Here is a 12195-nt window from a genome sequence, read left to right as displayed (position 1 = left end):
TGTGTATGTGTATGTGTGTGGATGCACAACTAGTTCCTGCACTGGATTTACAAGTATGAAAATGTTGCAAATATGCAATGCAAATATTCTTACCATATTGTTTTCTTTTTGAAGTATCTCAACCACTGGCATTCCAAGTATTTCCAAAAGAGCCTTTGGACATTTCATCTGTGATGTTGATGATGGGTATTCCTCTAAAAAATACAACACACAAATTCACTTATATAGTCCATATGAATATCAACATTTACAAAAGCATTTAAATGCTGCCCCTAAAACTTACTTATACCCCTCTAATGGCACTTGCTCTACTCCGTCATCTTCTGCCAATATACTCTGCTCCTCGTCCTCCTGAAGGTTTAATAAATGAAAGCAACTCATTTTAAAGCCATGTAAATAGTAACAAAATATTAGTACAATGCCATTTGTTTAGGAAGGAAGGGAAAAAACACCTCTTCAGCATCCTCTAGTTTCTTCTTCTTGCTTTCTGGCATGAGGTCATCCAACCAGCTTAGCTCTCTCTTGGTGAAGATACAGTCCATCAGTTTCCTGATAAACACCAAAGCCAACACCTACAGAAGTGCCACAGAAGAACAAACAGATGACTCAAGGAACCATTTTAATAACGAAGGACACTGTGCTGAGGAGCTAGATCTATTTATTTTAATATGAAGCAAAGTATGTAAGAAACTTAACATATACAGCATTTTTTATGTATGATCTGATATCCTTGTATTGGTGTTCCTACGTCATCATAACAGTGTTGGTCCAGAATCAACAATGAAACTGACCAGTCCCTGTCTGGGCTTTTAATAGCATTAGCCAAGAGGTTAGCCAATGCTATTGAAAGCTATTACAAGCAAACCGACATGAGTGACTTAAATTTGCTGTATATTTGTCATATTGGATAAATTAATAAAGAAAACACTTGGAACACTTGTTCCAGGAGAGAGGTTTATATAAACAAATGCATTTTTTTCTTCTTCAATTTTTCAACACTGTAACATCACAACAGGTTAACAGCAATGCTGAAACTGAAAACCAGTTTCATGATGATGGTGCAGGAACAACACCAACACAGGAATGTCAGATACATCATCACAGATCATTTTCGACCATGTGCATCAATGCTTTCACACGCTCTTTTTCCCTTCTGGTTTTCCTAAAGGTTGTAGCCCCAACCAATATATTTGAGTGTGAGGAAAATGCGCTGTTTACTGACCATCATAGGAAACACAATGGCAGCCCTGGATGTCTTGATGGTCCACAGAAGAACCAAACAGCTGAGCTGGATGATGGTGAAGAGGTGCACCTTCCTCAGGGGTACATGTCGTAGGTAGATGAAATCGGGCTGGTGCTTGGCTGGCATACCGAACAATCTGAGACGGTCATAAAACTGCAAAGGAAAGGTAATTATTCTTATTTATTACACTTATTTACTTCTTGATTAAAAATAGTCCAAATGTGAGCATTATTACTATAAAATCACAACACATGGAAGGTTAAGATTAATCGCTCTCTGTCTACAATGCAATCTCATGATTTCGGTTTTAAAGTTAGACATTTTAGGTATGATTGAGTCTGCTTTCATCACTCCAGAGGCCATAGACAGCTGTTTTAATCCTGATTAAACATACAATTTCCCCCTTTGCCATAAAGGAGCTTTAAGGTTATATTAATCTTCTTGAGAGCTTCTGAGAGCATCAGCTGTTTATAAAGCCTATACTTAGAAAATCAGAGTAAGGTTTAGATGTGCAGTATAAGTTTATAATGAACAACCTATAGATATAACACTGCTTTATTTATTTTTTTAGGTCAAACAGCTAAGCTTTTATAAACCAAAAATAAATTCCCTTTTAAGCGTCAAAAGCCAAGCAGACTAGACTCCTGACAAGCTTGTGCAGAAAGTCTAACACTAAGGCAAGTGAAAAGTTTCTCTGTGAATGTGTAGCAACAATAAGTCAGACCACTGAAAAGAAGTTTAAAAAGGCAACTGTTAAAAATAGTGAAAATAAGCACTATTTTAGTGAGCTCCCATCATTTTAAGATGGGAACACGCTAGAGACCAATTAGCTCTTCTTATCTGGGCAGCCAGACAATATGGAGGCGATCCCCTATGATGGCTAAGCAAGAATGTAAAGCCTACACAGATTATCCTATAGGAAAAATAACACATGTTATTTTCTCACATGCATAATTTCAGCAAATAAATTACATATTACTGTGAAATTCCAACAACTTTTACCTGAATGCCTCTGAGAGAAGATGCTCCCATATACAGGAATACTCCATACAACACAGGCATGGGTATGAACTGAAAATCAACAATAGAGAAATATATTTCATACAGTTCCTGAGGGATACTTGGAAAAATTAAGTGTAAACACAAAAACCTGTGTATGTTTCAAATGCTTTAAGGCGTTGAAAATAGCGATATAAAACAGTAAGCATCTTTGTAACTCAAGTCACATTTAATAATACTGTGATCATAACTGCAGAATGAGTTCAAACGAGCGTCTCACCTTGAGCACTGATGTCATGAAGACCGAGCACCCCATAAGAGCAAAGATCATGAGCCCGGTAAAGCGCTGCTCTCTGATACCAAGGAACTTGGGCTGCTCCCCGGGAGCTGAGCACTCGGATTCAAGTTTCAGGCTGTTGACGTGGGTGATGGAGAGGACGGTGGCTGCTACAAACCATGGCAACCCCATCAAAGAGCAAACACCTAGCATAACCCCAACCATGAACAGATCTAGATGATATCCACAGCCTTTCTAGAGAGGGGAGATACCGGTTAATAAAGTTAAAGTTGAGCTGTTTTGATGCAGTTCAGCAAGATATTATGCAACTCATTTGCAGTCTGTAGGAAAGCAGGAAAGTACCTTGAGTTTGTGTTCCTTTCTGTTGATTATGACAGCCGTGATCTGCTGGTCCATGAAGATAAGGATGGTACAAAGCATAGCTGGCACCACCGTTATGACTGCTGTCCACCAGGGGTTAGGCCCCAATGGGGTGATGAACCAACCTCTATCATCTCTTGTTGGCTAATGAGAAAATATTGCGTTTGGTTAGGTGATTACATTAAAATAGCATGTCAAGAGTAATTTTAAAGGAATTCTCATAGCAAGTGATGGGGAGTCATAATCTCCATTCTCTGTCCTCGTGTATTTAAATTGTGTATTCACTGTGTATTGGGATGTGCATTTCCCCATCCCTTAAAGTCACCATAGATGGGTATCTTCTTCTGGCCAGTAAGGGCAGCAACATATGCAAACCCAGTTCTGAAAAAGTTGGGATGTAGTGTAAAATGTAAATAAAAAGAGAACAGAATAATTTTCAAATCTCATAAACCCACATTTCATTCACAATAGAAGATTAAAAACATATCTAATGTTTAATCTAATGTTTTAAATATTAGGTCATTCTGAACTTGGGACAGGACCATGTTTATCAGTGTGTAGGATCCCCTCTTCTTTTAACATCAGTAAACATCTGGGAACTGAGGAGACCAGCTGCTGAACTTTATGGTAAATGACTGTTCCCCCATTCTAGTCTGATGTAGAGCTAGGTCAGACTAGATCAGTCCTGGGTCTTCTTTGTCATGTTTTTGCTTCATTATTTGTTTGTTTCATTGTTTACATGCTCCGAATGTTTTCATATGGTGAAGGGTCTGGATTGCAAACAGGCCAGTTCAGCACCCAGACTCATCTACTGTGAAGCAATGCTGTTGTAATACCCGCAGTATGCACTTTAGCACTGTTTTGCTGAGATATGTCCTCCCTGAAAAAGATGTCCTCTAGATAGGAACATATGTTGCTACAAAACCTGTATACACTTTTCACCACTGATGGTGCTTTTCCACAGGTGGAAGATGCCAGTTCCATAGGTGCTAATGCGCCCCTGTACCAGTATCAGAAATGCAGGCTTTTGGAAATGAGTACTGATAATAAGCTGGGTGGTCCCTCTCCTCTTTAGTCTGCAGGATGCAAGGTCCATGTTTTCCTAAGACAATAATGATTTTCAGCCTTGACATGATTTTTCAAGATTCCTGGAGTCTTTTCATGGTGTTATACTGTAGATGTTGACATTTTAAGTTGGGAAACATGTTGGAGAATGGTGAACTCTGCCTGACTACATTGCTTTTTTTTTTCTTTGTTTTTCAAGTCGTTTTGCTTTAGTACTGCTTGAAGCCTTTTGTCACCCCCGCTGCAACTTTTTTTGAGATGTGTTTCCTACTTTACACATCGATGTGTTTCTTTTCTCTATTTTTAATTAAATAAGGGGCTTACGAGATTTGCAAATAGTTTTATTCTGTGTCCAAACGTTTTCAGAACTGGGGTTGTGTGTGTGGGTATGTGTGTGCTGTTTTGAGATAGACTTGTGTATATTTAATCTTTCATTTTGAAGGTTGAACTGAACAATTTATTGTATGCTCTGGCTCACCTTAAACACACTGGGAACTTTCAGTTTTGGAGATGGGACCCCTAAGGCATAGTCAACCAAGACCATGGTTAGGATAGTGATGAAAACAGCAAAGTCACTGATAACGGACCTGACCTAAATAAAACAAACCAAAAAAATAGAGGGGTGTTTGTTAAAAAAAAAAAAAACTTAAAACAATCCATAAATGTATGGGTTTCATTAATACTAATTAATAGAAACCAATCAATTGAGTCACTACTGCCTTTTAATCATGCTATACTTAAGTATGACCACTAGAGTGTGCCACTGCATTGTGCAACAAAAGTAAAGACATGCTAAGTTAGTGACAACTAGTACCTTTCTCTTGATGATTCAGTCATAATCTTGATACACTATCAAAACTGATAACAGACTGTGGACAGTACCTTGGTCGGAAAGTAGTTGCTGAACTTGAACTCCTTGAGGAAAGCTGACATGAAGACCGTGGAAAAGAAGAGAATGACACACCAGAAGAGAACGTCAGGAACGTAGGGTCCTTGAGGTCCACAGGCACTGCCCACAAACTCCCCACGATTTTCAATACAGCCCTGCAGAGAACAGGGCACAACTATTCGTTACAGGGTTTATGAACTCCCATGTCTACAAAAAACTTTCAAAATGTGCTTTTACAGTGATTTGCAGTGCAGTTTGAGTAATCCAATATAATCCAACACACGTGCCCTTAATCTGCTCTATCTCTCCCATCTGGAAAAGGATGTCACTTTAAGGTGGAAAACCTAAATAAATGCTTTTCAAACTTGTCCCCATGTAAATCAGTATTTAAATATGTCTTATATACATATAAAACTACCATAACTAACAGATTTGTTCATGCTTTGCTTTTTGGTTTTGTTTTGTTTTTTAATACTTTTTAGTGGTTCAGTAATACCTTGACCTCCAGTGCTTCCCAATAGATTTCTGAAGCAGTGATGTTGTTCATCTCCCAGTACTTCAGGGTGCCATTGGTGGGGTCAGAAGGCTCAACGCATGAACATCTGTGGTAGCACATGAGCATCTGGGTAAGTTAATAATCTGTCATCATGGATTTACTGTATGGCTAAGAAATGGTCTTCAAAATTATTCCTGCATTACTTTAAACAGCCCATGCTATGAGAATTAATGTCCACTTACGAGTACAAGGTGAGTTTGTCCAGGTTGTTGTTCTTATTAAAGGGATAGTGTTTCCCCAGGTGGACGAGTTTCTCCAAGGCCTCGTAGATGAAAATGATGCAGATGAGTGAGGCAAAGGCTTCCTCTGTAAAACGTGTGATGTAGCAAACGAGGGAACTGGCATCTGTGGCCACCAGCAGAATACAGAGGAAAGCTGTCCACAGGCCGATACAGGTCCTCAGTGACAGATAGGACAAGCCATACTCCCTATGTTGAGATTAACAAGAACAGTTGTCTTTGAAATATTGCGAATTAGAGGAAAATCAATATTAAAATAAAACTGCATGCTTTTTGTCCATGAGATCAATTCATGGCCAATACATTCATTTTCAAGTCAGACAATGTAACAAAACAAAATTCGACATTTGTCAAGGAAAAAAAACATACTTGCAGAATTTGAACAATATCTTTTCAAAAACAAGCACAGGCCCCGTGCTCCCCAGAATGGTAAGGGGCTGCCCGGCAAACAGGGAATAGGCAATTCCAGTCAGTGAGGCTCCAAACAGTGACTCAATTGCACTCTGGGGGATGGGAAAGGACAAAGAAATTACTAATGGATATATATGCTGAAAAGGGATTCATGATGTTGAACTACAAGTATTGTCTAGTGAAACTCTACTACAGTGTGAAGCTAGTCTTTGCAGAACAGCGTGAACATTTATAGGAAGGTGATTTACTATGCGTCCTTCTGTTGCCTCGCCCAGAAGTCCTCCAAAGGTGATGACAGGGGACATGCAGGCACAGTAGAGGAATAAGAAAGAGGCGACACACTGTAAGCTACAAGCATCAGTGTAGTCAGACAGGTAGTGAGGGGCCTTGCGTTTGATGTCTAAAATGAGACCGCCAAACCACCTGGGAAGATAAATAAATGAATAAATATTAGTGTCAGCATTCTGAGCTTTTCATTTTGACAGTTTTATTAATTTAAATGAGCTAGTTTTTTTCCCCTAACTTGTTTTCCTTTCGCTGCCTTCCCAGTGCTCAGCTATTGGCTTAGTGTAATAGTTCCCCGTGACGGATAAAGTCTCTCTGCAAAAGCTGAGATCTGGAGATAGAATGTTTCTATGGAAACCACTTTATCACTGCAACTGCAGACCAAGTTTCCCCAGGAATAGCCGATTAGCATCACAGTCTACATTTTGTAGAAGCACAGCTGATTCAACCTCAAACTCCTTTTATGTGTACAACACATGAGGAGAAAACACACCAAATAAAGTAGTGTGAATCATTAGACGCTTAGTAGAATTATCCTAAATTATCTCCAGCACATTTATGCTTAAAAAGGTGGCTTAGTGAACATCTTAACTTCCTGGTGATCACGGTTCCCTTTGAGAAAAAAAACAAAAAAAACTTCCTGGGTGACTCACAGGGGCGTAATTTCCAGGGGGGTTTGGGGGGTTATGACCCCCCCTGGAAATAATCAGACCCAACCAATATAACCCCCCCAATAAAATTATGAATAATCTTGCATAAATAGGCTGTTGATTTTCTTTACTCATTTCAGGTATTACCAGCAAAATGGTTGCATGTTTAATCATCTGGAAATTTATCCATATCTATTTATTTATTTAGACAGAGATCTTGACCCCCCCAATGTTCAGCACAAAGTGACTCACTTCCCAGTACGCTGCAGTTCTGGGCTGCCATGAGCATCGTGCTCTTCTTCTTCTTCCCCCTCAACTAATCCATTTGGTAAAATGTTACTTTTCTTTCTTTTCTCCTGTTTAACAAACAAGGCACAAATGATGCATAGCATTAGTTTAAGCAGGTCAAAAGTCAAGCTCAGCCGCAATCCCAGCACACAATCAGCTCATGCCTTACGTGATACTCTTCTATACATTCAAATGATAAATCTCATGTATGGTGCACTATCTAAGCTGCTTTAACCTGCTCACAGTGGCTGTGCATCTGCAAACCCTTCTTGTTCTGTCTGGCCTCATCAATGTCATATCTGTCATCACTGATGCTTGCTCTCTATCTGTGCTGGCATCTTGCAGCTGTTCTTCCTGGGTGGATGGGGATGTCCCAGCACAGAGCCATAATGCCAAATGGATCATTCAGTCAAAAATTATTTGACTTCAGTTTCTCCAACCTAAAATCCCATAGTTTTCTAATGGCACTAGGATAGGCCTGGTGTCAAATTTTAGACTAAAAAAGAGACCCATCACATGGTGACTGTTTCAGAAAATCTAAAAACTATAAGCAACTATGAAAAAACAACAATATTGTCTTTATATTTAGAAACTCTAAGCGAGTGTAAAATTGGTTTTCTTGGAGTTTTTAACAGAGCTTGAATATGTTTTCCAGCCCTGGAATTTCTCCTTTAATTAAGAACTTAGGATAGAAAATATTGGCAAATTTTTTGATCCAGTCTGTATAATTCGAGAGCCTGTAACTTATAAAACAATTATTGAATGAAGGCTCAGTTTTGCATGGATTCTTGGAATGATCTGCATAGAAAGTATTGTCAGTGGAAATAATAATCTTGTTCTCACTACAGAGGCGCAGTTTTATCAAATATTAAAGAGTTCCTGAATTTGACTGAATTTAAAAAGTCAGCAACTGATTAATAAAATTCCTACTGACCTGAGAAGGTACATTTTTTGGTGGCTCTATCCGTATAGACGGGTCCCATTCCCCAGGAGGCAGGACTGTCACTTGATCAAGGAATTCATCGATACCAGCAATTATATCATTTCGATCTTTAGCTTTATAGGCAACATCATGGAAAACCTGCAAGCAGAGACATATGTTTATATGCACTATATCAGTGTGGTGCAGTGTATATGCAACACTCTCTGAACAACAGCCATCACTTTTTATATCTGTTAAAAGAGGATTTACACTTAGGGACGGTTTACAGCAGCTTCACCTTTGGATTACCTGACAGGTGCTGCACAAACTAAATTTAACTGACTCATTTACGCTTATTCCAAACAGTGTGTTTGTAATTAAGTTCAGACTTTCTCTTTTCCACAGTTATGGTGGATGACAGCATAAGATCCAGACAGAAAAGGAGAGCACAGGGGCTGAGTAATCACCAAGAGCATGTCATTAAAGCTCTGAGCTGTACTTCACGCTGAGAAATGTTCCATCACTTTTGAAATTTGGTGAGTTCTGCTGGGCTGTGAATTTATGCAAAGTGCCTGCAGAAAGTCTGAGTATGACATCTGACTGACATTTACACCAATCTACCCACTTCTTCAAAACAGTAATGAATAAATACTCCCTTCAGAATGACAACTTGGTAATATTTCTCCCTTAGTGAATTCTTACCTCATCTGTCATCAGTGTTGCAATAGATCTCCCAATCTCATGATACTGAGGCCCTCTACCCAAGGGACCCAGGAGAATGAATAGAAACCTAGAGGCAAAATCACATCATTTTAATTTGATTTGTCAAATCAAATGTGGCTGACTTCTTTCTGTGATCTCGACCTAGTTTAGGCACATCATACTGTAGTGACCTTGTGGCAATCGGGACTTCAGCCAGTCCATTGAGCAGAACCGCCGGTGAAAGGCGGACAAACGCCACCACTGGCTTGTTCAGGAATTCCAGCTCGCCAACTAACACATTGCAGGCCTCCGCTCCCGGTGGGATCTTCTTCATGAAATGAATGTCTATCTGAAAAAGGCCACAAAGAACAGTGCTTAATAATATCCTTCATGGTTAGCATAACATCCAAACAGGTCTCACAATAAGAATGGTTTAAAATAGTGGCACCACATTTTACACCTTACCATCATAATAAGCCCCAAATGTAAGATATTAAATGACATTCAGACTAAATGGATTGAAATTGCCCAGGATTTATGTGTCAGAGGACATAACAGTCAAATTAGTTGCAGGTGAGTGAATGAAATATAACACAACAGTGTTAAAAAAACAAATATTACTTTGATTTGTTGCATAATAACTCATAAGGCTAGGTTATTTTTCATTTCCAAGCAAATAAGATGCCTAATAGCATATAAAACCTGCTCCTGATGATAAAAATAATCCTCTTTCAGTCACTTTATCCTTTGTTGTTGGTAGTTTGTATTTTTAGTTAGTTCGTTTTTTTTAGTTTTACTGTATTACTGGGCAGCTGCTAGTGCCAACGCAAATAATATTCACAACATACACAGTAATGCATGTGCTGCAACCATTCAGATACCAAACAAATTCCTATTTCTATATGTGTTGACTTTCAAAAATAGTGCAATATTGAGAATTTTTTGAAGTTTTATACTAGAGAAATAATTATTCTTTGTATTTAAAGTAAATTATAACCTGCAGTTGGAAAACATATGTGTATTATTTTATAAGAAAAATTCTTCTGTGAATGATTTTTGTTTGTTTATCTCAACCATTATAAAAGCACAGTGCATTTTATAACTGTCCCAGTGCTCCTGGCAAAGCACATGAAGCAGTTAATTCACTGACCTAGACAACAGGCTAAACTCATAAACATTATGCAAATGGTTTCAGTGAGGATTTTATTTCGATCATTGGTGTGTGTGGTTGTGGTTATTATCTGTGGTGACAGTCTTTTTTTATATACTTAACAGGGTTATAATCCTAATCCCTTACTAGATGACCTTTCCATTAAAATGGCAACAATGACACACAATAAAGTAATAGTCTGCTCAGAGTCTGGTATGACACACTCTTTTTCTCATATCTGATAGTGTTATGTATATGCTTATATTCACACTGGATTTCCAAGAAGTATCTTTTTATTGTTATTTTTATTGTCATTGTTATTTGCAATTACTATTTCAAGCATTAAATACATTTATGATGCAAACATTTTACTGGCACACTAATGCGTGTTTTTATTCTTTATATGTTGAGTAGTCTACATATGAAAATGTATAATATTTTGAAGAATTGGCATTTTTTTATATAAATGTATTGTATATAGCATACATAGAGCAATATATATACCTTCTAGGCTTTTGCACATATACTACACACACTATGCCTGCACCTGTATAAATTGTGTACCATACCTTGCTGAAGTCCACAGAGCTGTTATCTCTACTGATATCCCCTTTTCCATCTTGAACTGCTAACTGAGACTGGGAGGCGGTCAGCTGACCTGAACAGTCCAGACCAGATATTTAATTAGCTCAAAATACACATGAATTAATTTTATCTATAAGTGTCATAGATTTGGGGGGTTTTTGGGGGGGGGTTTTGTTTTTCTTTGGAAAAGCAGAAGCTAACAATTTGCATTCTCTTCATTAGGTACACCTTGCTAGTACTAGACAGGATCCCATCCATCCATCCATTCGCGTCCACTTATCCTTTTCAGGGTCGCTGGAGCCTATCCCAGCTATTATAGGGCGAGAGGCGGGGTACACCCTGGACAGGTCGCCAGTCTGTCGCAGGGCCAACACACAGAGACAGACAACCATTCGCACTCACATTCACTCGCACATTCACACCTAGTGGCAATTTGGATTGACCAATTAACCTATCCCCACTAAGTGCATGTCTTTGGACAGTGGGAGGAAGCCGGAGTACCCGGAGAGAACCACGCAAACACGGGGAGAACATGCAAATTAAACTCAGGACCTTCTTGCTGTGCGGCAACAGTGCTAACCACCGTGCCACCGTGCTTAGACAGGATCCCATTTTGCCTTAAATAAATCAACAAATTGCTGGTAATATTATGCCAAGATTTTGGTTGATATTGATATGATATCGTCACACAGTTACTGTTGTCCATCCATGATGAGATTCTCCTGTTCCACCACATTCAAAAAGGTTCTCTGTTGGATTGTGATTAGTGACTGTGGAGGTCATTTGAGTACAATAAACTCTGTGTCATCTTCAAGAACCCAATTTAAGTTTATTTTAGCTTGGTGACATAGTGACCAACCGTCACCATGTCATAAAGACAATGGACACAGTCAGTAACAATACTCAGGTAGTCTGTGGCATTTAACAATGACCAGATACCAGAGGGCATAAAGTCAAAACCAGAAAATATCCTCCACACCATTACACCACCAACAGCAGCAATTTTTGAACCACTGATAAAAAGCAGGATGGAGCTATGCTTTCATATTGTTAATGTCAAATTCTCCCTCTGCCATCTGTATGTCGCAGCAGAGGTCAAAGTCCTCATAGCAGACCATTTTCCAGTCTTCTATTGTCTAATTTTGGTGAGTATGTGTAAATTCTGGCCCTGCTTTCCTGTTTTTAGTTAACAGGAGTGGCACTCGATGTGGTTTTCTGCTGCTGCAGTTTATCTGCTTCAAGGGCTGACATATTTTTTGTATTCAGACATGCTCTTCTGCATACCTGGTTGTAACAAGTGATCATTTGACTTACTGTTGCCTTCAGAGCAACTCAGAGCAGCTCAAAAAGAAGACCGGATATGGATATTTTCTCTCTTTCACACTCTGTAAACGCGTTAGATATTTGTGTGGGAAAATCCCAGTACATCAGCAGTTTCAGAAACACTCAGACCAGCCCATCTGGTATCAATCTTATTATTGTCACATTCAAAGTCACTTAAATTGTCTTTCTCTCTCATTCTGATGCTTGTTTTGAACTTCAACATGTCAATC

At 38.8% G+C, this 12195-nt stretch overlaps 1 protein-coding gene across 2 annotated transcripts in view; it reads right to left on the bottom strand.

The window, feature by feature from the left end:
• slc4a10b (solute carrier family 4 member 10b) overlaps nucleotides 1-12195 on the bottom strand; it is a 29979-nt gene that overhangs the window by 2554 nt on the left and 15230 nt on the right. For both annotated transcript variants that reach the window (XM_005723411.1, XM_013908387.1), the window contains 18 exons: nucleotides 10627-10715; nucleotides 9099-9256; nucleotides 8908-8995; nucleotides 8218-8364; nucleotides 7248-7351; nucleotides 6309-6483; nucleotides 6019-6152; nucleotides 5593-5838; nucleotides 5351-5456; nucleotides 4848-5009; nucleotides 4444-4557; nucleotides 2883-3044; nucleotides 2523-2774; nucleotides 2246-2314; nucleotides 1223-1396; nucleotides 453-572; nucleotides 284-351; nucleotides 94-194 (listed from right to left, as the gene is read on the bottom strand). In XM_005723411.1, coding sequence (XP_005723468.1) covers nucleotides 119-194; nucleotides 284-351; nucleotides 453-572; nucleotides 1223-1396; nucleotides 2246-2314; nucleotides 2523-2774; nucleotides 2883-3044; nucleotides 4444-4557; nucleotides 4848-5009; nucleotides 5351-5456; nucleotides 5593-5838; nucleotides 6019-6152; nucleotides 6309-6483; nucleotides 7248-7351; nucleotides 8218-8364; nucleotides 8908-8995; nucleotides 9099-9256; nucleotides 10627-10715 — 2444 coding nt within the window. In that variant the 3' untranslated portion in view covers nucleotides 94-118. The remainder of the gene's footprint in view (nucleotides 1-93; nucleotides 195-283; nucleotides 352-452; nucleotides 573-1222; nucleotides 1397-2245; nucleotides 2315-2522; nucleotides 2775-2882; nucleotides 3045-4443; nucleotides 4558-4847; nucleotides 5010-5350; nucleotides 5457-5592; nucleotides 5839-6018; nucleotides 6153-6308; nucleotides 6484-7247; nucleotides 7352-8217; nucleotides 8365-8907; nucleotides 8996-9098; nucleotides 9257-10626; nucleotides 10716-12195) is intronic.

This window comes from Pundamilia nyererei, unplaced genomic scaffold (genome assembly GCF_000239375.1).
Source record: "Pundamilia nyererei isolate P.nyererei 1_Seehausen unplaced genomic scaffold, PunNye1.0 scaffold00009, whole genome shotgun sequence".
Taxonomy (NCBI): Eukaryota; Metazoa; Chordata; class Actinopteri; order Cichliformes; family Cichlidae; genus Pundamilia; species Pundamilia nyererei.
The sequence above is the reverse complement of the archived record's forward strand: the minus strand, read 5'-3'. Positions and strand labels throughout refer to the sequence as shown.